This window comes from Salminus brasiliensis, chromosome 2, assembly GCF_030463535.1.
Source record: "Salminus brasiliensis chromosome 2, fSalBra1.hap2, whole genome shotgun sequence".
NCBI classification, from domain to species: Eukaryota; Metazoa; Chordata; class Actinopteri; order Characiformes; family Bryconidae; genus Salminus; species Salminus brasiliensis.
The window spans coordinates 18,729,789-18,754,531 of NC_132879.1; the positions used below are offsets into that span (position 1 = coordinate 18,729,789).

At 43.6% G+C, this 24,743-nt stretch overlaps 1 protein-coding gene across 3 annotated transcripts in view; it reads left to right on the top strand.

Moving 5' to 3' along the window:
• dusp8a (dual specificity phosphatase 8a) overlaps positions 1 to 24,743 on the top strand; it is a 54,490-nt gene that overhangs the window by 26,097 nt on the left and 3,650 nt on the right. For 2 of the 3 annotated variants that reach the window (XM_072669458.1, XM_072669466.1), the window contains exons 4-7: positions 21,932 to 22,098; positions 23,042 to 23,201; positions 23,529 to 23,652; positions 23,934 to 24,703. In XM_072669458.1, the coding sequence (XP_072525559.1) occupies positions 21,932 to 22,098; positions 23,042 to 23,201; positions 23,529 to 23,652; positions 23,934 to 24,703 (1,221 nt within the window). Of the gene's footprint in view, positions 1 to 15,064; positions 15,441 to 21,931; positions 22,099 to 23,041; positions 23,202 to 23,528; positions 23,653 to 23,933; positions 24,704 to 24,743 lie in introns of those variants that run through there. The other variant, XM_072669472.1, reaches the window with a different exon arrangement.

Below are 24,743 nucleotides of genomic sequence, written 5' to 3' on the forward strand. Positions count from 1 at the left end.
CACTGTATGTTGTGGAAAGACTAATCAGTGGAGGAATTCAATAAATTGGTACTATTAAATCTGATTGTTGCACCATGTTCAAAACTGAACTTTCCGATCCCACGGATGGGATCAAACTTGAGAAAGGATTAAAGTAGCTGAACTTATTAAAACTTCTGCAATAGATATGATATATTGCAGTCGCTCTGGTGCCATTTCGCAAAACAGAGGTGTGTCAGAGAAGTCTTCATTCTGCTCCCAGTGCTGCAGCTGAAGTCTGTGCTCAGCTCTAGCCATGCTCCAAGCGTCATACTCTGGGGCTTGGGGGGGAATGTTGAGGGGCGGAGATGAAAAAGAACCGGTAAATGAGATTGACGGCATGAAGAAAGGAATAATTATGTCCACTTTTGTCTCGCTGTCTATGGGAGAGGATTTACTCCCAACACTGTTTTGTACATGCACATGCAAGTGAAAGGATTAGAACACACACATACACACATTCCTTTTGGTGAACCAAAAGAGTACAGAACTGGGACACACAAAAACACAAACATACGCACGCACACACACACACACACACACTGAATGACCCAGCGGGTTTTGTTATGCAACAGTGATGTGGCGTGTCCCAGTAGATGGAATAATAATGGTGCTATGAGCGGCGTGGGCTACATGACGCTAACTTACTAAACAGAAAGGCTCATCAGAAGCAGCAGGCTGGTAAACATTTCCCGTATCAGGGAGCTGCTGGCATGCTTTTATTCCACTAGCGCTTGTTTAGAGAAGATAGGAGGCTGTTTATACACCAATGCTGAAACCACCCCCCCTCAACCCTAGTGTACAACACATACAGGCTTAGTCCGAGTCTAAAGTAAGAGGAGGAGACGAGGGAGGGAGTTTCTAAGATTCTTACAGGCTTAGATAGCATCACTGCAGGAAAGGAGAACCAAATTACAGATCATGACACAACATGAGGAAATCCTAATGAAGATGAACACTACACCCAAAGCAAACTGTTCTGAAAACAAAAACATTTACCTAACATAGATCACGATCTTTTCTATTACTTTAACCTATAGGTTTAATAATCATCATTAATAGTCATTAATCTTCTGTAACTGCTATAAAACTAACATCTGGACCCACCGACAGGCCTTAATATTGACTGTAATTGATGTAGGACAAGCGATACAGACAAATAGAAAGAATCCCATTGAACCTAATGAGGAATTGGAGCTGTGTTATCTTAAGGAAACCCTGACTCATATGAAAGTTAACATACTGAACATGACCAGTACTATTAAATATGTTGTATAAACCACAAGAAAAGATAAATTCGCTGTTAGTAGTTTGCGTTTTTGTTGCAGCATTTCTCTTATCATTTGAGCTAGTAGACATGAGCTAAGTATTTAATTTAACTCCAATACATCATTCAGTTTCTCCAGCTTTAGCTAGAGCATGACATCACCCAGGATAAACTCTTTACTGTCTGTCTTCTTTTCCGTAGGTCCAGTTCAAACATATGAGGTCACAGTGCGGGAATGAGAGCCTAGTAGTATTAGGGATTTCACCAGTTTTCATACAACAAATACAACATTTCATTTTTTTAATATTATAATTTAACAATGTTGGATAATATTGGACTAGTGCACACCCAGCTGGTTGAAAATTCAGTTCTGCTGTGTTCATAACTCAACTAATGATGAAATAGAGGGGCCCAACCCCTAAAATGCATTCTGCAAATATGCTGTGAGAGTGGGAGACCCACTGACACTCTTTAAGGCATGTAAGTCTTTTTACATTGAAGTATCCCTTTCAAATACCTGTATTTAGAAGATGACCTGTATTTAAAATGTTGTTCATCTCAAGTGATATGTATTTGATCCAGTGTATGATTCTTTTTAATTATGTAATTGAGCTAACTATTCCGTTATAACTAAATGAATGACTAAAAAAGTTTAGAAATAGATGCTAATATAAGCGATATCACAGCTGCATGCGTTCTATTGGCAGTACTTCTCTACAGGGACTAGATTAGCTGTGTGTACATTTGCAAATCTGTGTCAGCAATGGATGCAACTTAAAATAGCTGAATGTGTTTATTAGAAGGGGTGTCCAAGACCATTTGGACACATGGTGTACAATATTTAGTCGCTGTCATGCAAAAACCTATCAATCTTTGTTTTGTTTTTTTACTTGTTTTGAATCTGGCCGTTGTTCTTTGTCCAAATTTCATGATGAATGGACCAATAGAAATGCTCCAAAATGACTTGGAATAAAATCAGTTTACAGTGACTTCCACTAAAAGTTATGAAACCTTCTTCTCCCTTAAAGCTGAAAATTGACATTTTGGAAATGCAAGTTGGTTGAGTGACAGCTATGATATATATAACATGTCCTTCTGGCAGCACTGACATCAGCCATTCCTGCAGGCTGTGTAGTGCTACTCGTCTCTCTGGCCGTTGATAAGCTCTGTTGAAGCGCTGTGTGAACTTGTTCTTCTTGCCCCCAGTGGAATTGGCATGCTATTTCCTGCCTATGTCTGGTTAAAAAAAAAACAAAAAAACACTTTTGCTGCTGCTGTTGGAGTGTATCTCCCATGTTGCGTTCCTGTTTCTTTGATTTCTGCAGTGTAGTACACACACTCACATACATAAAGCACACACATGCACTCGCACTGTGCAGGCAGGAGGCCACAATTCTGAGTGCCCGTATTTGGCTCAAAGAGGTTTTCATTAAATCTGGCGGACCTTCCACAGAGCTACAATATGTTTTGTGTATGTGCCTTTGTGTGTGTGTGTGTGTGTGTGTGTGTGTGTGTGTGTGTGTGTGTGTGTGTGTGTGTGCGCGTGTGCGTAGCCATGTAGTTCTGTGTGATTCGGTGCATGTATGTGCATGTGACCTACAGATGTGCAGTGACTGCTCTTAATCTCCACCTGCCTGTTGCCATCTGCCTGTGTTTTTGTCTCTGGACAGCAGGAGCTAGAGACTGGAGTCACCTAGGTTGTGTGTTTTGTGTTTGTGTGTGTTTGCACATGCTAGCCTACCTCACCATGCCAGATGGACCAGTTATCTGCAGTCTACTTCTGCAGCACTGTCTGACGCCGACCTGTAGTCTTGACCTCCACAGTTCCTCTGAACTGCAATTTCTGCAATTGTAGTCCATTTTGTAGAAACAGCAAGCTGAAAACACTGCAGTTGCTTAGAGGAGCTTATGGTTGCTGAATATTAGCACAATGTTTGAGGGTCAGAGGTGCTCATCATAAGGAAAGCTCTTCAATTAAAAACAGCTTGTTGTTAATGTTTAGTGGCTTAGTTATCAGTATCGGTCTATACTTGGGGCCTCAGTATCTGTATTTGTATTGGAAAAGAGAAAGTGATATAATGCCACCTGTATTTGTGTATTGTGAGCTGTGATCTGACCAAACTCTAGTGTTTCAGTGTGGTTTTTAATAGATTGTAATGCATATTGCAGTCATGCAGCTCTGTAGTGCAGAGTATAGGCATGGTTGCATTACATTACATCCTGATCCCGACCTCTTTTACTAAACTCGGTTAATAGTTAACAAAAGAAAAAAAGGGGTGACGTCGACAGATGATGGAAGATTATGTGCAATTAAAGTTGAAAGCGGCCTTTGGCTTTGATGAGGCTAAGTGAAAGGTTGTAACTGGACCTGTTCTTCTCCTTCCTCTTTCTTTCTCTGTCACTCTGTGTCACTCTCTCTTTCTCTCTATGCTCCTTTCATCTCCTCTCACTTCAGCTGAAATTAGAGCTGAATGCAGTTTTGTGTCATTGCATTATAGCTTTTATAATAACAAGACCCTTCTCATGAATTGTGAGTGTGTGTGTGTGTGGGGGGGTTATGTATGAGGGTATGAGGTAATGAAGGTGTGGTGACGCTCTGCGCTGTAAAACAATGCGGATGTTTCCTTCCACTCTGCGGTATGTATGGACCGGCAGTGGATGACGTTCTCCCCCAGACCCTCAAGCTCAGCCTGGCATGTTTACAGACCCACCCTGCACGCATCCCACCAGACTAATCCCACTGTTTTCTGGACAAACCTTACTGCAGACATTTCTTGTAGGTATTAAATACATGTTAAATTAGTTAGGTTCAGTTTAGACAGGCAAAATCTGTATTATTAACCAGTGAGATCTGATGCTTTTGTCCATTCAAGCTACACTATTTTCCATCCATATGTGCAATTTATGCACTACTGATGTTCTTCATATCAAACAAGCTGGTTATTATCCCGTCATCCGGGTTTCCGGGTTTCCCAGCAATATCAGGGAACTTGGGAACTATATAAGTAATTAAATGAAAGAAAGCAAAGTAATATTTAAAGGTACACTTGAATGTAAAAGTGTATTTATCTTGACATATTATTTTATAACTGCAAACCCTAAACACTATTGTCTCTTCGTTAAAAAGAAAGTCCAGCATAACCTATATATACATATAACCCACTAGTGAGCAAATTTCAAGGCTACATGCAACAGCTACAAAAAATAAATACAGTTTTTATGTTACAGTGCTGGGCTAGGCTGTGGTGTAAGCCAGCCAATAAAAGCATAGGTTCTCATTTATTTTTCTGTAAGCACTTTGTAAAAGAAAGACCAGCGTGTTTTGTTCTAAGGCAAAATAACAGGGTAGTAAGGGTAGTAGGCTTGTTAAATCGGTACTACCCCAACCAAAGTCACATCCTCACTGTTTATGCGTCAAAGAACTAAAATACAGAGCGTATCTCCGTACGTATTAGAATGTAACACCTTTAAAAGTGACTCTACCCTCACAGTGTCAAATCGTCAGACTAGTTAACTAGCTAAAGCACACCACATCAGGACCACCCATACCTGCCTATGTGTTGCTCCACCACTGCCGAAGAAAGTAGCGAGGCAGCAGTCTGGACTACATGAAAACTACAGGAATCTGTTTAAACCCACTCTTTGTAAAAGAAAGCTGCTAGACTGATCTCTGGTCAGTGTAACATGTAAACTGCAGCAGCTCCTGATTTCCTGTGTCTGTCTAACGCATGTCCATTACTGCCCAGCACTGTGTGGCCCAATCAATGATTTCATTGAGAGGGAGCCACTGTTGCCATTAGGGTGGTGAGGTAAGCTCCCAAGGGGAGCTCATGCTGCGTTATTGTGAGCACACACACACACACACACACACACACACACACATACACACACACAAACTTGCTCTATCTGTGCAGAGAACACTGCTCTATTTTTAGCGTCGGCCTCTGTGGTCATCACATCTGGCGCCAGCCGCCTGCTTTTGCACCAGTGTGCTCTCAATTGATCGCCCTTACACACACACACACACACACATGCACACACACTTGCTCACTCAGTGGGTCTTACATAGGTCAAAGAACATTTCAACATTTCTGATAGTCCCAACACTGAACCCCTCACTTGCTCTGACACACTCTGTTTGGGGTGTAGTGACCAGTGCTTGTCCTACATTTGCCCGTGTGTTTACTTGGCCTTTGAGTCTTTATTTGCTCATAAGCCACAAATTATATGTGTTATGTCAATTCCCAGAAACTACATGAAGAACTGGTGTCTGTTGCTGCCAAATTCCTTCAGCATGACGTGAACCCACCACTCTTCTCTTCTCAGTTCTTCTCAGTTCTTCTTCAGTTTTTTCCTCCTGCAAAGTTCAGCTCTTCCTATGTGCTCGGAGATGCCAGCTGTTATGTAGCTGGGTGAACACACACTGGCCTTTTTTCCCTTTCTAGGGCACGGAGGGAAGCAGGGTGGAATCTGTGTGTTAACAGTGCTACTCCACTTTTGCAGTAGGAAAGTTGGCCCTATTGCAGCGAGCTGTGCTGGCGCCTTAGAGAAATCCATTCACTGCTCCAGTCTGCTTTTTTACGTAAGAGAGCTTGTGGGTAGTTTTATTGCACTGGTCATACTCAGGCTTTTGCTGTGTGTTTGTGTGTGTATCTCCCATAAATGACCATTTAGCAGAAAGGCTGTCCAGAGTCAGAGTAGACACATTTTAGACCTAACTTAACCCCTTAAACACCACACTCATAGAGTTACAAAAGGCTCTTTGAGCGATACCATAAAAGAACCATTTGTGGTTCCCTAAAGAACCATGTTTGTAATGGAGATGAGTGTGAATACCCTTAAAGACTTGATGTAAAAATCCTTTACCAAATAAAAGTTTTTTTTGGACCCAAAGTGGTTCCTCTATGGAATAGCTTCTTTTGATTTGGTAATTAATACTATGAAACAAACATGTCATTTGTTTATGGTAGACCCCTGGACCCGTAGTTCAAGACCCCTGGTTTCAGAAGGAGTGCTTTTACTGGTCTATTTCTGAAATGAAGATGAGATCTTGCCCTGTTTTTTGTTTACCGGTGTCTCACAAAAGTTGCACTGGTAACAGTAAGACGTCAGGACGGGAGTCAAATGAATCCTCAAACACCGTATGAATTCCAGGAAAAGTACAGCAAAACACAGGAACACACACTCAAACACGCATACCGGCGTTTGCTGACACACAGCGCACTGTTGACGTAGCCCTGCGCTCATTTCCTGATAAAGGCCGGAGATCTTTCCATTCCGTCCCAGGCTAAATTTGGATTTTCCAGCCTGGCTTAAGGCCCCATGTGAAGAATGCAGACTTTGTCATCATTTCAGAGTCTCCAAATCTTCTTGATAGCATTCTTGCCCCTGCCCCCCCCAAAGCCCCCCCCCCCCCAGCCTGCACATCCTCCCAGTTGTGTAACTCTCTGGAGACTCCTCCACTGCTTCACATTAGCCAAATGACATCATGACTCTCTAGGGTTACGGCAGTGCATGTCTTTCTCTATGTCTCTCTTCAGTTTAGTTCTTGCTCACTCTTTCACATTCCTTCTTTCTCCCTGTTTATCTCTCTCTCGCTTCTCTGTTGATTTCTTTCTTTATATCTTGATTTCTTTTCTTTCTCTCTTACCACCTTGACTCCAGCTTAGATCTAGCAGGTCTGCCCCCCGCCTTCTCCAGAGCATTCGGGCCTGAAAAGTTCTTGACTGCATATCTTCTCATTGTGTGATGAGATCAGTTTCCATAGAGCTCCTTAAATATTTAACTAAGCTCCTTTAGCATGTTTTAGCCATAGCACTGGCCTAATTCTGTCTGCCTGTGGTCTTGGTGGTGGTGTGTGCAATGCAGTGAACCGAATGTTAAATTGTTTTCAGAGACAGATGGGTCTGTCATGGTGTGATGTCTGCTAAGACTTGTGCCATTATTATCTTTGGTGTCTCTCAGTGATGTCATTGTCACTCCATGCTACAGATAAGAAAGCCTAAAAACACAAGACCACTCTCTGCCATATGATGTGTTCAGCAAAACCTCAGCTAAACTCTACAGAAACCTTTGTAAGCATCACTCGATCATCACACACTGAAATTTACATTACTGTCTCATGAATAAACTTAACATCATGTCAATGTTATGCAAGGTTCACACGTCATGATCGTAGCCCCATTTTTTGAGTCGCCGCCTGTTTTTGAAGATCGTAGAGAAAAACCTCAGGTCGGAGGCAAATCGGCATTCGCTCTGCGCTGGCTCGGTCACTATGTGTGAACTACTCAAAGACGCGATCTAAGAGGGTTGGCCGAGTGATCGCCAGTGCCTCGCAAGCAACTGACAAATGTCTAGCAGGCTCAATATCTTGACCTGTCGGTGACTCGAAATCTGGCAGTGTGAAAAGTAAGTGTTGTGACTGGACATTATTGCAGCAACTAGCTACAGCCAAGGAGAGTGCAAGATACAGGTTGAGGAGAAAGTTAGAAGGGTGGTGAGATCGGCATTGCAGCAGTTCTTGCGTGTGTTTTTGCGGGTTCCACCTGGTGAAAGATCTGAAATTTGAAAGATCTGCCGATATGAAAGCGCCGGGTCCCCAGCTCCACCGCACCAGCTAACAGAAACCTGTGCCGGCCAACATCTCTTAAGTGTGACTGCCCACCTGGAGAGAGCATGGCCAATTGTGCTCTCTCAGACTCCGGCTGCTGATGGCACAGCGGCATGGTTTGAGCTTCTGTAGTGCATTAGACCGCTGAGCCACTCAGAGTCCATATAAGACTTTTTAAACATGGAAATGATGCACGAATCTTAATCAAGTAAAATATGATGATTTTTAAGTAGACTCTAGAAGAAAGAAAGAAATGTAGAGATGGTATTGTAGGATGGAAACCAGCTAAAAATATCCTAGTGGTCTGATATAGAGGTTTGTGTCTGTGGTCTTTCTGATTATTTCTAGAGTAAAAAAAAAAAAAGAGGAACACTGCTCTGCCTCCCAGACTGTATGACACATCGGAGTGTCAGTGTGTAACAGTGACTATTAGTCACAGATACAGCAAGTCTGAGGCCACACTGACCTGGGACCTGTAAGACGGTTTAAGCTGTAAAAGCTCCCAGGCTTTATTTAGAGTGCTAGCTTGATGCTGGCTGTCGCAAACCTGGGCTGAACTGGGAACTAGGGAACTGTAATTTTCATTCACCCTTCCTTTTTTGGCTGCTAACTAAAAATACACTGGTTAGTCTTTAGCAATTCTGTTCAAATGTCAACTGCCACATTACAACATCCACTCAGTTACATGCCATGGGCATATATTGATATATTTAGAACTGTACATGTAGGTAATACTCTTATTATTGGCTTGATGGGTCATGTATGAGTAAACAGGATATGGCAGGCACCTTACAGATTATGTATTTCCTATAAATAAGACAAAGCACAATCAATTATGTATGTCTCACTCTTGTATGTCTAATATTATCTCTCATTTAAGTCCCACTTTGGTCTTCTGGAACTGCATTAATGACCCACTGCTTTGACAGCTGGCCAGCCACCAGTGTATCTCTGAGATCGCTTTTATGTTGTCGCTGTACAAACAAAATCTCATACCTCCAAAATTGAAATTAAATTACTACAAAATGGAACAACATTGTAGAATAATGTCTATAATGAGGCTTATAGTAGGTGGATAACTGCTGGATCAGATCCTCAGCATTTCATACATAGCAAGAACTTAGAGTGAAGGCTGGCTATTTCCAGAAACTTGACCCCAGATCTGATTTCTGCTCTTAATGGTGGGTGGCAAATTGGCGAAAGCTGATCTGAGAACAGGGCTCCGTTGAACTGAAGGGTGGCTAATTAATGCGGAGCCGATTGCAGTTGAGGAAGCAGGGGGTAATTCTGCTGTCAACTGCAGTTCATCTGAGCAGTGTCCGCCTGGTCATTAGTATCTAACATGACGGACAGGCCATCTGTCCCAGAGAGATTTCAGCATGCCCGTCACATCACAGCAGGAGAATAATTAGCATAGAATTTACTGCATAGACATAAAATGTTGTAACAAAATCGTATTTCCAAATTGTGAAAAAAAAAATGGTTTCTTGAGTGAATGCCATCTGGTGTTTCAAATGGTATAGAAATTCGAGCTCAAATCTGAAAACGTTATAAGATTTTGATATGAAGAGCCTCATGCTGAGCTAGTCAGCAAAAATTGTAATTAATTTTTCACTTTTTGACCTCCAGTGATTCCGCCTGTTGTTATTTACATCAATATTTTATGTCAGAATCTCATGATAAATGGACCAATAGATATGCTCCACAATTACTTGAAATTATATCACTTCACATGGACTTCCAATTAAAATTAAGAAGAAGTTCTTCTCCCTTAAAGCTAACATTCAGGAGGTACAAGGTTTTGTGTGACTGCAACAAAATGCTAAATGCACACTAGAAAAGGGAGCTGTCCAAGAGCAAGATGGAACTCAATTGATGCAACATGGCATCTGTTTAATTTCAGTGGTTGTCTTTTATGGGCATGATGGCTATTTGTAGTGGTTATTATAGACATAGCAGTGTTTCCTCTGGTGTTTCAGAGGTGGCAGGCCTATACAGGGCTCAGGGTCATGAAGCACCTGCTTGCATCTCCAATATAAACAGTAGAGTTTAATTTTTTGGACACAGCGTGGGGCGTCCAGTGTGTGATGGGCTTTGCATTACATTGAGAATGCTGTTTTCCACTTACCGTTAGCTATTCAATCTACTTTTCTGGCTTCTCTCCCTGTCTTTATTTTTCCTTCTCTCTTGTCAGGTGCACAGAGATGGGAAGACTGGGTTGGATGTCCTCACATGTCTTCGCTTTCATTATCCATACTTTCAAATAAAAAGCCCTCTGCAGAGTTTTGTAATTGCGATTTCATGTCTTTTCATAAAATTCTAGCAGTGGACGCAAAATTTTGCCTCAGTAGACCGCCGCTGCAAAAAATATAGGTAGAGGTAGCACTGCATTTTATTGTATAGAGGATCTCAGGTTTGTTTAAAATGCTGCCCTAGTGTCACACAATAGCCACCCGCCAGGCTCCTTGTTCACTTAGGCTGAGTGTCCTCATACTAATGCTAATGTGTGTTAGTATCACATGTACAGCAAGTCTGTCTGGCATTTTAAATGTGGTGGATTATCACTTGGCACGTGAATAAGATGGCAGAAAAGATGGCATGTAAAAAAATCGAGTGCTTATGCAGGCATGTGTGTTAGACTGAATGCTGTCAGCAGGTGGTCGCTGGGTTCATTTCAGGAGTCTGACGTTAGACTGACACTCTGTTTTAAAAGGGAACTGTAGACCAAAGCCGAACAGCCAGATTTTTATCGGATAGTTGTGTCATGCGCTGAAATTCTCCCTACATCAGTTGGGAGGACGAAAAATGATAGCCCCGTGTCTACTACACACACACACGAGGCTCCTGTTTCTCTCTTTCCATGACTTCATCCAGCAGCCTGCTCATGACTTTGTGTACATAAGAAGACCAGATGTTGAGGTGTAGTTCCGACGTGTATTACCAGTGTAGGAGTCGTACTGGGATGGCGGATCCCATGGCGCTTGAAAATGAGAGTGCGTTGCCATAATGCTGTACAATGGATTATTATTACAGTATAATGTGTTGAGGGCATCCTGACCAATCCCAGATGTTTTATGGGTGTTTTGAGGAATCACAGCTTTCACATTAACAATAAATGTGAATAATATTCACCAAAATCAAGTCAATTAGAGGGTTTACTAATGTAATTTAACATATTGGAAGCTAGATTGCAATCACAGTATGCTGTAGATTGGGCATTGTGCTCTAGCCAACGAAACATTGATAATACACTGCACGGACAAATGTATTGGGACATCTGCTCATTTAATGTTTCTTTGGAGATGAGAAGAGCTGTCCTTTCTGTTCAGGTATAGCTTTCTTCTAGATTTCGGATCATTGCAGTGAGGATTTAACTGCATTCAGCGTCAAGAGCGTTAGTGAGGTCAGGATGTGGTATGATCACCTCCCCATCCCCAAATCCCCAAATCATCCCAGAAGTATCATCATTTCAGAAAACACAGTTCCACAGCTCAATGCTGGGGGGCTTTATACCCCTCTAGCCCATGCCTCATTCTCATTGCTAGAGTGATGATCAGCTCCATTGGGGAATGTCTGGATAACCTTTTTTATTTTTCAAATATAGCTAAAATGTATTCACTGCCTTTTTCCTCAATTTAATTTAGCCCTCCTGAGCACCAGGCTCTTGTGTGTTAAGATATTGGCCTGCTTCCACCCCCCCTCCTGCTGTGACTTTTATTTGGGCAGCACCAATTTTCTAAGCCCTGTGCCAACAATCAATATTTCCTGGTTTGGCCAATATGAATGCTGATATATTGTGCATCCCTTGTGGCCCGCTTTTCATTTATTGGGCTTGATAGGATTTACACACACACACACACACACACACATTTTTTGTGCTTAATACATACACACACATTAATGCACATGCACACCGCACACACAGAGACACAGATGAACACAAACGTACACCCCCCGGGGCTCTTGTTGAGTGATAGGAGCCCCTCGGCTGGCATTAGGTTTGCTCCCCCGCTGGAGACTAGCTCACACCTCGGGCTCGACAGCTGGGGCCTCCACAGCCATTACATCATCTTCCCTTCCACCCGCTGATCACATGTCACTGATACACCCGTAACCAGCAGCATCCACACTGCAGACCCCACCCCCACACACACATCTCTGAAGAAATCCTTTATCATGATCGTTTCTTATGCACCATAAGGCGTCATGATGCAGTGCATCGATCTAAAAATGGCAGTTCCGTTGCATGGATTAAATTGTTATGTAAAAAATCGAAATTGTGGTCAGATGTTTAGACCTCTGGCACAATTGCATCCTATTGCAGTTACTCTATTTGAGCTAGACACACAGGCAGGAGGCCTATTTTTTTACTACTACACAGGCTTAGAGGGGCCACACAGGTCTCTGCTGATTTCCTTGTTTATAACCATCAGAGACAAACCCCTATACAGATCATCTAACCTGCATGTGTGATTTCAAAACAATAACAGGTCACAGAATTGTTTACCATGTAAAATAATTCACAATTCCAATGGCAAAAGTATCGCACTGTAGAGTATTGTAAGCAAGCTGCAGGTTTTTATGGCATTTACCATCTGGCTTAATTCCTTGTTTGTGGACACACCTTCAAATGAATGCATTCAGCTAGTTTAACCCATTGCTGACACAGATGTGCACATGCATGCACACACAGCCTGCCTAGTCCCTGGAGCGGAGTATTGGCAACAGAAAAGGACTCTGGAGCAGATAAACATGCCTAATGCCAGCCATGCCACCATACCTAATGCCAGGCTGGGGCTAGAGGGGTATAAAGCATTGAGCTGTGGAGCTGTGGGACTGTGTTCTCTGGAAGGATGGTGCTCAATCCAATATTTTGGGGGATTTCTTGGAAAGTTAGGGATCCTGACCTGGCCTCTTGTTGCTGAATGCAATCAAATCCTCACAGCAATGCTCCAACAATCTAGTAGAAAGCCTTTCCTGGACAGTAGAGAATAGTCCATATAGTTGAGATGAAAGTAAGAAAAGAAGAGTGGGCTCACGTTTTTGCTTTAGGCCCCCTAAACACCCCACTGACAATAATGGACTAGCACCAACAAATGCCAGGAAACCTGAACACATCGTAGCAACTTGCACTCAAACACATTGTAAAAATACAGGAGATGTTGGGAGACACACACCTACTTTTTGCTTGTGTATAAGGAAATCACTCTCCGTAGCAGGAGGTGGCAGTAGTCTGTGTCTGTAATCAAAACTAGAAAACTGGAGGACCTGCACTGGTTTGCTGCAAGTTCATTGCTGAAGGAAACCGCAACAACATACAAAGTAGCAAATGCTTTATTAATATCTCAGAAACTTTAAGTGTCAGTGTTTAAGCTAAACCTGGTGCTGGAAAATTGGCCACTTCTAGCCACCTTCTCCCTATATCACTCCCAGTGTGATGTTGGTCAGCACATTCAGCCTGTGTTAGCTGTTCCCCAAGTGCGCTGGCAGCCCAGCGATCCTGCATCATTGGCAGTTAAAAAAGAGGCAGTGTTGGAGGAGATGTGTTCGTCTTCACCCTCCTAGTGTTGGGAGCATTGCTAGTGATGGGTAGAGTTTACATGGATGGAGATATGGGTAATTGGCCTTAAAAACCCCACTCTCTCTTACTTACAACCGCTAACACCAGTCAAACCAGCACAACAAATGATGCCTACGAGAGTCAGTGGTGCAAAACAGCAGCATTGGGCATCTGACGGTCATCTTGGTGTATGTATCAGGTCCTATAGGGTTTAGGGGGTTAATATAGAAAGAGAAGATTCTGTAGCCACAACCACACAGTGCTCACCATGCATGTTCATTTAATGCTTCATACACACCTAAACCAATGTATTGCTTCTTAGTCTGAACGAACAGCATGGGCCTGGGCAGCCCTGTGGCATTGTGTCTGTCTCTTCATACAGCCATATGCTTCCATCGTTCTATTACTAGACATGCACGCAGGGCTGGTGACAGACATCACACTGATTAGCTGCATGTTGTAGATGGCACTGCCTACTTCAGCCTCTCTTAATTGCTCGTGCTAAGAGGGAGTTCTGTAGCTGGAGCGTGCTGCCGCGTGCTTAAAAGCGTGTAGACGGTGGCTGTTTCTGTAAATTTGCCAGATGGAAAGAATGACCAGCCTCCCTATTTAAAGCCTCTGTCCAGCGCAAACGATAGCATCTCTGGGCAGTTTTTAGTGGCTCATAATCCATTCCAGTCAAGGGCCTTTAGGTCTTTTGTCCGAGCGGGCTATAGGACAGTGAGGCTTAACCTTAATCAGCATTTAAACTGGGGTTGCACATGATGCTAAATTTAACTGCTCGGATAGATGAAGGAGCTGGCTAATGTAATATTTTCTTGGAAATGAGCAGTGGCTAGGGAAACAACAGTCATGCCAGCCAAAGGAAATAAAAAGCATGGTGGCGTTCACCCCTTCAAACCCTGTATGTACGCCCATACTGTAGTTCTTTACTTTCATTACTGCAGTACTGCTCATTAAACATTTTCTAGACCCTAAAATGAAACCTGAGGGGCAAAAAATATGCTTAATGGTTAACAAATGATTCGTAAGAGTTTGTGTGTTTGGATTAATAACTGAATCGTTCAAAGAGTTAAGTGGATAAAAAAAACAGGCACAAGCTGTGGGTTGTATCTAACAAAGGAGAGTTGGGTAGAGCATGTTTCTCAGTGTTCTTCAGATCATGCATTTTACACCATCCAAACTTCAACTCAGCAGCCATGAAAAACTAAAACTCTGGGCTCCCTTCACGCTCAAAAACCACACGCCACGCTCGCAGTCTGGCTGTCTGGGACGAAAAGCGAGTTTTTGCTGAAAACCATCCAGTGGGCCCCTAAGGTGGCCGCATATTTGTTGGGTGAGTAAGGAATGTGGTTGCATGCCTCACACATGAGCCAGGATTCTGCTCCGAGTCCATGAGAGAGAGAGAGAGAGAGAGAGAGAGAGTGCAAGCGAGCAGTCTGTACTCACGGCAAATGAGCTCATTCACTCTTAGGTCACAGGGGGAAGAGAGAGAGAGAGGGTGGGGGAAGAGTCAGTCAGAGAGAGAGAGAGAGAGAGAGAGAGAGAGCACGCATACAACAATAGGGAGCTCCACTTTCAGTTGTTGCCACACAGAGTGAGATCGAGGAAGGATCAGGATTCTCTCCTGCACTCCATCTCTCTTTCGTGCGTCTGGACACACAGCTGGTTTTCCACTTTTTCCCTTCCTGCACAGATCGAGCAGAACTCCATTTTTGGAATTCTTTCTTCCTTTTTTTTTCTCTTTTCGCTCGTAATGCCTCGTGCCTTGTTCGCCACAGCGCTAGACTGTGAGCAGGAGCAGTAGTGTGTTGTGGTGCGTGTGTGTGAGTGTGTGGCTGTGTGGGGGTTTGTGAACTTGCGGATGCCTCTGGACGTGGTGCTAGCCTCTCCTGAGCAGCGCTTCTGGTCAGGCTCTGGTCGGCGCACAGGCATGAGGCTGAAGATCAGAGTGCGCAGGATGAAGGAGGCAAGAGAACTAAGAGGTGTGTATTTGGGCAAAGCTGGAGCTGACCAGCTTACCAGACCTTTAACGGTCACTCCTGTGACCCTTCCTTTCTCTCTTATTTGTCATTGTTTTGTACAATTGGAGCTGTTACAGCAGAACTTCACAAGGTTGTCGCTCATGCAAAAACCTTGTATATGCATTTTTGCTGTTTTTTTTACTTTTTGAAGTGAATCGACACCAAGTTGTTCTTTAAATTGTGTCCGGATTTCGTGATAAACGGACCAATAGGAATGCTCCAAAATGACTTGGGAGAGAATCGTTGTCTTCCATTGAAGAACGCTTTCTTCTCTTGCAAATTTACCATTTTAGAGCTGCAAGGTGTCGATATGTATTTTTTTTATTGTATTATTTTGATATAATTTGAAAGCTGCAACTGCCCTTTATGTTGTGTGGAGTTGCATAAAATTTTGACAAATGGAAAAAGTTCAAAAATGGGTGGAAATAAAAGATTCTTACCCTAAAATACCCCTTCTCTTATCTTTTTTCGCTGATCTGTTTCAGAAATATTAGGCTTTGTTCCATCAGCAATGATATTTTTTTTTCCTTTGTGTCATATTTCATTCATTTCTCTCTTTCACTGTGTTTCCTCCTTTCTTTCCTATTTTCCTTCTTTCTTTTTTCTGCATAGACCCGCAGAAACAGTTTAGTAGTGATTGGTTTATCTTGTGTACACTGTGTTCAATGACATTTCTTGCATATTTTCATACATCATAGATTTTCCTAATTTTCGTAATGGACGTGAAAGTTGTTTGAGCTGCACGGTGCAGTGGGTCACTAATCCTGGGGAGTTAAAAAAAAAAAAAGAAAGCCACAGTGGACGAATGATGTATACTGATAAGCGAACCCTAAAGGCTACGTGTTCCTCACTCGCTGTGTCATGTACCATTACATCGTGCACAAGACTGTGTGTGTGTGTGTGTGTGTGCTTTACAGAATGTGTGTCTTTGTGCAAACAGGAGCGTGTATGTATATGAGTCGCTGGATTTGCATTGTGCTTTGTCACTGAGCAGCGGTTTAACGGTTGCTGTTATCATGCTATTGACTTTTATTGCAGGATTGTTGCATGTGAGCTTGTTGGATTGCTTTTGGGAAGAAGCGCGGTGTCGGTAATAGAACTAACAGTTAATGGCTCGGATATACAGCGCCTCCGGACTTTATACTCTGCTAATCTGTCAAGCATGACATGCAGCACCAGCCCTGCTGCGCTTAATGTTCCTCATTGTGCGGCGTGCATGTGTGCTATGATGTCATACAGGCTTCATTGAAATGGTAATAAAAGTGTGTGTGTGTGTGTGTGTGTGTGTGTGTGTGTGCGTGTGGGGAGATGGAGGGGGACAGATGGAGGCTGCTTCTCAATGGCGTCATGTCTTCTGCATCTGGAGGCTGAAGAGCTGGGGGTGGGGGTGAGTGTGTGTCTCTGGGTGTGTGTGTGTGTGTGTGAGAGGGGGTCTGTATGAGCTCCATTCAGCTCCATCAATGCCTTTGGACTGGGGCCGGTGAATGGAAGTGTGTGTGTGCGGCAGGGCCTATAGAGAGAGTTTGGCTGAAAAGATACACACGCGGGGCATGTGGAGTGATGTCAGACGGCAGGGTTAATGCACCCTGTGTCCAAATGCTTCCCTCACACTCTATACATTGTTTTAACCAATGAAAACTTCCAGCTAGGGCATGACTATGGCCGTTGACGTTGGGTGGATAATTGATGTTAATAAATATTGCGATAATTCAAGTGGTAATATTATAATAATGCAAACTATAGTTCTCTTTTACGTGCCTGTTTTATCATTATCGTTTTTACTATTGGCTTTATAACCTACATTTACCAGATTGTATTCCATGTTATTGTGGAGAATTTCTATTGGTCCGTTCACTGTGAATTTGGACATAGTGTAAGGAACAAATGCCAGCAACAGCAAAAATGGAGATACAATAAAAAAAAAAAATATATATATATATATAAAATTAACTACACATGATCAATTTCCAATTGGAAATATAGCAGATTTTCTCGTAGAGAGTACAGTGGAGGAGCTTGTCTAGAAGCAAGATTGTGGCTTCCAACCCAACGAATATAAAGAACTTCTGTGTTAAGTGTAACACCCAGTCTGTGCAGTATATACTTATTATTATATATGAAAAAGTGATATTCGAAGCTAGCCCAGATTGTAATTATTATATTTTCATTATGTAAACATTCTAACTGTAGGTTAAGGCTCTATAAATCTCTCATGTTGTACTTCGCAACTGAATTTGGCTCACACAACATCATTTATCACAATAATGTTGTTTATCGCAGCAATTCTGCAGGCATGGTTTGTCTAAATGTAAATTATTGTCCAGGTTTAATGGATGTAGTGTATGTTGGAGGTCTGGTTCAGCTGTGTGGCAGGTAATGGACAGGTAATGTAATTGCATAGTGAGTTAAACAGTGAATTGTATTAGTACATTATGAACACAGATTACTCGCAAGCTTAATCTTTTGTAAAAGATATGTGAACCTTTAAATCGGTAAAGAAAACTCTGTAAAGAAGGTTCTTCACACTCAATCTCTTCTACAAAAATGGTTCTTTATGGAACCGAACATGGTTCCTCTGTGGCATTACCCAAAGATCCCTTTTGCAGCGAGTGTATGTTTCCATTGCCAGAGCTAACCGTGAATTCTAGTGTTCAAAATACATGTAAATGCAGTTTAAAAATCCAGATAAAAATAGCCCACGTTGGTGACAAATAGCTGCAATAATAGAATTCAGTGCAATCCCACATCATCTGCTGGGTTTACTGAGGTGTGAACTGCGGCAGCTGAGAGCAGGCACTGATGCAGCCACTTAAAGCTGGATAAAGGGGCTGCAGCTTGTGTGCTGGAGTGTTCCCAAAATGAGTTTTTTTGTACGTGCCTGTGTTTCACACAGTGCAGGCCAAAGCTGAGCACCAACGACTGGTGGGATCTGGAGAGAGAGAAGATGGCACCGAGATACACAGGGTGGAGAGGAAGTGTGAGTGAGTGGCTTCCAACATTGGCATAAATCACTCTAAATGTACACTCGCACACGCACACACACCCTGAGCCCCACTACTGCCCTCTCATACAATTACAGAGTGCAGAAAGTGTATGATGTCATCTGAGGCAGGTCATGTGTAGTAAGTATAGTGAATACCTTTTGTGTGGAGCCTGTGTGTGTAATGTGTTTACTGTATGTGTAATTTGTGTGTGTGTGTGTGTGTGTGTGTGTGTGTGTCAGTGAATAAGTGATAATTGACTCAGTGGTTATGTCACCCTGGGTATGTTTTGGTTTTTCCAGAATGACTGGGTTGTGATGTGGCTGAACTATGTAATGGGCATCATCTCACTTTTGCATTCAGGAGCACTGACATGCTGTTAATTTACAGTAGAAAACACAGGAGGCGTCAGTCTGCACTAGACATGTTCCCTCATCTCATACAAACACAGACTTTATTGTTGGGCTGTACTTGCGACAGATTTAGCCAGGAGAGCAGACGTTGTGCAACATTTGGTCCGGAAAAGCATACTTTTCAGCTACGGCCTCCTCTATAAGGCCCATTCGACACAGACACACCACTCTCCGGTATTTCCTCTTGCTTGGCTATCGAACAACACCGGTATCTTAAGCAGACTTTCTTCCTGTTTGTGTCGCTTTTGTCCAGGAATGTGTTGCTCTTTATGGATGCTATATAAAGCTGTAGTGTGGATGACTAAAAGCCTGAGAGCAGCCGAAGAGGAGTGAGCTCTGACCGTAAGGAAAGAAGTCATTCCAAACTCTCTGTCTAAGAGATCCTTCCCGTTTCCGCTTCCCTGTTCTGCGCTTGGAGCTTCACTATGTGGCTTATGCATCCTGTTCTGGGTTTGAAGGCCTAGGACAAGGCCTTTTCTCTGTGTGAGATGGGAGAAGACCATTACATCCGTGCTTTGACAGATTCTAAGTAGGAATGTCCTCATCGACTCATTGTAGCCTAATTACATTACCTTGTATCGCCATCCAAAACCTTGTTTTTCACATTTTGGTACAATTTATATTGGATTTAATTCAGTTGTTCTTTACAGTGTGGCGAATTTCATGATGAATGGGGCAATAGAAATGCTCCTTAACAAAGGCTCAGAATCGTATCAGGCTTAATATAGCCTATATCGGCCCGTTAAAATGAGTTTGGAACGGCTCCAGTGCCGATACGTCATATTGCATCGGGGCATCTGTTATTAGCTCAGGGCAGAGTCATTAAAGGGCGAGGGAAGAGGGGGGGGGCAGTAGGGCAGCCGAGGCCTTCACCGTGCAAAGTCCACTCTCTCTCATGGGTATTACTGACAAATGTTCACATAGCGACTGGCCCTGGTGAACGATGATGTCAGCGGCCCTGCTGGAAGGGGGGAGGAGTGTGTGTGTGTGTGTGTGTGTTGAGGGGTGGGGGCGAAAGGTTCAATGCTAGGATGGGGGTCGTGGAAAATTTGGGAAGCAGTCATTCATCCCTCTGCGGGGCTTTTGAGTGGAAATTGAGCCGCGGAGGCCCGTTGGTTCTGCCCGAAGTGACATGCAAAACCCCCTTCTGCTGCTGCGCTGAGTGCTGATGTCATCGCCCTGGCCGCTGCCATTAATAGCTGGAAACAGACTTGCTGCCACTCAACCTCTTAAAGGGCCGGAGACTCAGAAACAAGACGTGTGGGTTGAGGGGGGGTTGTCACAGGCGGGCACGCTGGTTACTGAGCAGCAGAGATGGACAGGTGTTCAGCGGCGTCCGTTAGCTGGAAGCACCCGCGACTCTCACCCACTGTTTGTTGAAGTGCGGTTAGCCACTCAAGTGTGAAGGCTGGATGATGTCATGCCTAACGCCGGCTCTTTCGCTCTTTGTTGAAAACCTGCTTATCAGCTCTGCCTTTATTTGCCTTGACTCATTTTACTCTCTATACTTCTCTGTATTTTGTCCCTTCCCCCTCCCTGCAACTCCTCCCTTCTCTTCTTCCCTCTCTCTCTCTCTCTCTCTCTCTCTCTCGATCTCTCTCTCCTCTGTGCTGTCACTCTTGCCTGCTCTTTGCTCTGGTTCCTGGCTGTGTGGACACAGTGATGTCATAGTTCTCTGGCTGACTGCTGTGTTCTCTGTGTGTGTGTGTGTGTGTGTGCTCCCAGGGTTAACGTGTCCCAGATTCTCATGAAGCTCATCTGAGATTAAGGTCTAAACCCATCTGCACAGGCTCATGCTTTCCTTGAAGCACTGCAGCAGCTCACCCAAATACTTTCCCTTTTATCCCCCATCCAGCGCCAGCCAGGACACATTACACAACTACTTTATAAAAATGTAGTTCAACCACATGTGTATCTGTGTGTATCTCTGCGTCCACGCATATGTGTGTGTGTGCGAGAGTTTTCAGGCACCTCTGAATGGAAGGCCTCAACGCATGGCCTGCACCTGTGGCCTCCCTCATTCTCTGGGCCTGACGTGATTGTTCAGTAGAGGATATTAGGTCATTCAGGAAAGGGAGCCGCGAGAAATGAGGGCCAGAACCGGAGCCGCCTGCTTCTTAAAGGGACAGCACCACTGTTTTTAATGTAGATGTAGAGTAATGTAGTGTAATGTAATGTAGAGTTTTTTCATATTCAATTCAATATCCAAACAAATAATATGAAGAACATAAGGAGGTTTTAACTTGCAGGATCTAGATCAGATGTTTTGACCAGCAGATTGACTAATGTTCTTAGTCAATTAAAATTAGTTTAAATAGCATCTGAAGCTTTTTCCTTCTTCTGAGAACTTACTGTTTCAGAGAGCTGCAGCTTTGTTATGACAAATGCAGTTACAGTCCAGACAAGGTTTTTCTTGGTCTCTCTCCAGAGAGCAAACAGGGCATTACAAGGGATTTTATCGAACACCTCAAACTATTCATTATTTACAGAAAACACTGTTTCTCGAAATGCAAGACATTAACTACTTCCTTTATTGCCACTGATTCCATTTTTCACATTTGCAGTATCACTTCTGGACAGCCTCCTTTTAAACGTTGCCTTTGTGGCCGCTCTGCCTTACATTAACCATCATGAGCGAATACTGTGTTTAAGGCATGTGCTCAGAATGATGTAACCCTGCTTGTGATAACTGATTTTTCCCTTGCGTGGTGTTGTGGTTATAAACATGCCCTGCCTGCTGGTGATCTGCAATCTAGCAACCAGCTCTTTCTGTGTTCTCATAATATAATTACTCGTCCTGAAACTGGTTTTTGACTCCTCTGTTTACGCAGAACCGTACCACAAGTGACAGACTCTTTCTGCAGCTGCAGAAAGCTCTGAGAGGTGTTGCTGACATGACACCTGTCAAGCCCAACAGGATTGTTTTTTTCAGTGACAGAATGCAAACATTCCAGTCTTTCTAATCTCTCTAATAGTTTTACAGCAGGCAGTGCGCGTCTGTGTCAGATCACTTCATTCCTGACATGTCTTCTGTTTCTTTCTTTCTGTTTCATGGCAGGCGGATTTGCAGCATTTTCTTCCTGCTTCCCGGGCCTGTGTGAGGGGAAGCCAGTGGCCACTCTGCCCATGAGCCTGTCCCAGCCCTGCCTACCAGTGGCTAATGTGGGCCCCACGCGCATTCTGCCCCATCTGTACCTGGGCTCTCAGAAAGATGTGCTCAACAAGGTGAGAGGAGTAAGGGTGTAGGGTGTTAGCAATAGGACTTGATTGAGGCATTATCCTGTGTCGCCAAAATAGTTTGTATCACTTTCCATCTACTGCAGACTCTGTCTAGAGAATAGAGTAGAAACTGGTCTCTTAGTGAGATCATGTTTCAGCTTCTTTGTTTTTCATATATTGAATGAATGAGCAGAGCTTGAAAAAGTCTGTTAGTTACTAGATAACAAAATGGTCAAATATACACTGGGTTTTTTATCTCTTAAACATTAGCCAAGACATGTTTGGTGTCTGTTGTTTGCTTCTTTAGTTTTGCATTGGAGCTATGAGACTGGTAAACGGATGTATACCTAATACTGTAGCGAAACCACGATGCCTGAATCATCACACACCTGCCTCGAACTGCACTGAGTCACTAAATAGACTTGGTTATTGGAGTTCTGGGTTATGACATACCCTTGTCTTTAAACATGGACAAAAGTACAGGCTTTAAAGTTGCTGCTACTACCCTTTAAGCCTTTAGGTTCTATTTTTATGAAGAACTATGAAGAGTTTTTTTTATATATATAAAGCAACACTATGTAGCATTTGTAGCTTAAAGTAACAGCTTCAAAATCATTCTGATGCTCCACTGACCTGGAATAGAGAATAGCGTCACTGCCATTGCTACTCCGGGCTTCTACCACATCAGTCCACATGCTTAAAGCACAAATAACATTACACTTCCCAGCTGTATTAGTAAGCAAGAACGGCTAATTTTCTATAGTGTTGCCTTAATAACATGGCATTGTTACAGGCAAGTTCACCCAGGCACTTTATTTAATTGCAGAATAGTGCAGAACTAAAAAAGCAAACTTCAAAACAGGAATGTCTTGACTAATTATAGGTATACAGACAACTGTGAATTTTATTTAACAAATCTGCAATGGTAACATCTTTTCCTCTGTCTCAGGACCTGATGGCCCAGAATGGCATCACATATGTGCTTAACGCCAGTAACACGTGTCCTAAGCCAGAATTCATCTCTGAGAGCCACTTCATGCGCATTCCTGTCAATGACAACTACTGTGAGAAGCTCCTGCCCTGGCTGGACAAAACTAACGAGTTCATCGGTAAGGTTCTGTGGGTATATGGGGGGTTCATATGAGATGAAATGTGAGCTCTATCTAGACATCTAAGCCCATTCTTTTCTGCTAGGATTAGGATTTGTCAAGGTAACAACCGCTCTTAGATCAGAGCAGAAAACACAGCTTTTACCTGGAATGCGAGGAGCTTGCATGAAAAATGAGCAGCTTGCCCTAAGGAGGCACCAGGAAGAACATAATTGTTTTGTCCAGGATTTTCTGGAGATTAGATTAGTGCAGTTTCTTTGGCCTGTCAGTAGGGTGTTTGGTCGTCTTTTGTGTCCACTTACGTTTGTTTCTCCCCCGCCTTTTCAGACAAAGCCAAGGTTTCCAACAGCCGAGTCATTGTCCATTGTTTAGCGGGCATCTCCAGGTCTGCCACCATTGCCATTGCTTACATCATGAAGACAATGGGCTTGTCATCAGATGACGCGTACAGGTAAACTACTGCTGACACTCTGCAGCTTAAATTGCACGTTGTAAAAAGCTGTTTTCTGGACCATGTAATATTAGAGCTATTTCCCTAGTCATAAAAATGACTCACATAGAAATGTGTAAACAATAGTGGTTGTATTGTTTCAAAACACTGAGTGTTTTGTTTTTTTCTCATGACTCCAAGAGGTCACATTGGGACTCTGGATTTGAATAAATTGTTCTTCTGGCACAAGATGACCTAGCTAATGTCAAAGTAGTAAATAAACTTCTTCTTTCCCCTGCTAGGTTTGTTAAGGACCGTCGGCCCTCAATATCGCCGAACTTTAACTTCTTGGGTCAGCTGCTGGAGTTTGAGAAGGGCCTTCGGCTGCTGAAGGCGCTCTCTTCAGGTCAGGAGAAGAGTGAGCAGCCCAATGAAGCCGCAGAATCCAGAAAAGATGCCTCCTCCAAGCCCAAGGAAGCTCGAATGGATGGGGAGACGGAGACGTCTTCGGAGTCCGAGGTCAAGCTGCCATCTCCTACGTCGCTCCAGCAGGGCTTCAACGGACTCAACCTGTCGGCCGAGCGCATCCTGGACACTAACCGGCTCAAGCGCTCCTTCTCACTGGACATCAAGTCCGTCTACAGTCCTGGCCAGTGCCCCCGAATCACGCCTGTCCACGTAGAGGACGTCCCAAAACTCTGCAAGCTGGATAGCCCAAGTGCCAGAGCTTCCAATGGTGTCTGCCATTTATCCCCAGCTTCGGACAGCCCAAGCCCGGCAGATTCAGAGAGCAGCTTAAGGCCACGCTCGCGGAGGAAAAGCAAGCAGAATGGCAGCAGTGCTGGCAGTTCACCTGTCCACACTTTTGGCTTTGGCTTAGGCCAACCCCCTGTACACAAGAGCCCCAGCCTGGACGAGAACCTGAAGTCCCCCCTGCTGCTTGGCTTGCCCGGTTTGGGAACAGGACCCATGTGGACCAAACATCGGGATACGGCGCAGGCCACCACACCAGTCACGCCAACCGGCTGCGAGAAATTCTTATCCTGGCTGGACAAAACAAACGAGTTAATCGGTAAGGTTCTGCAAACTGACCCAGTATTCCCCAGCAGATG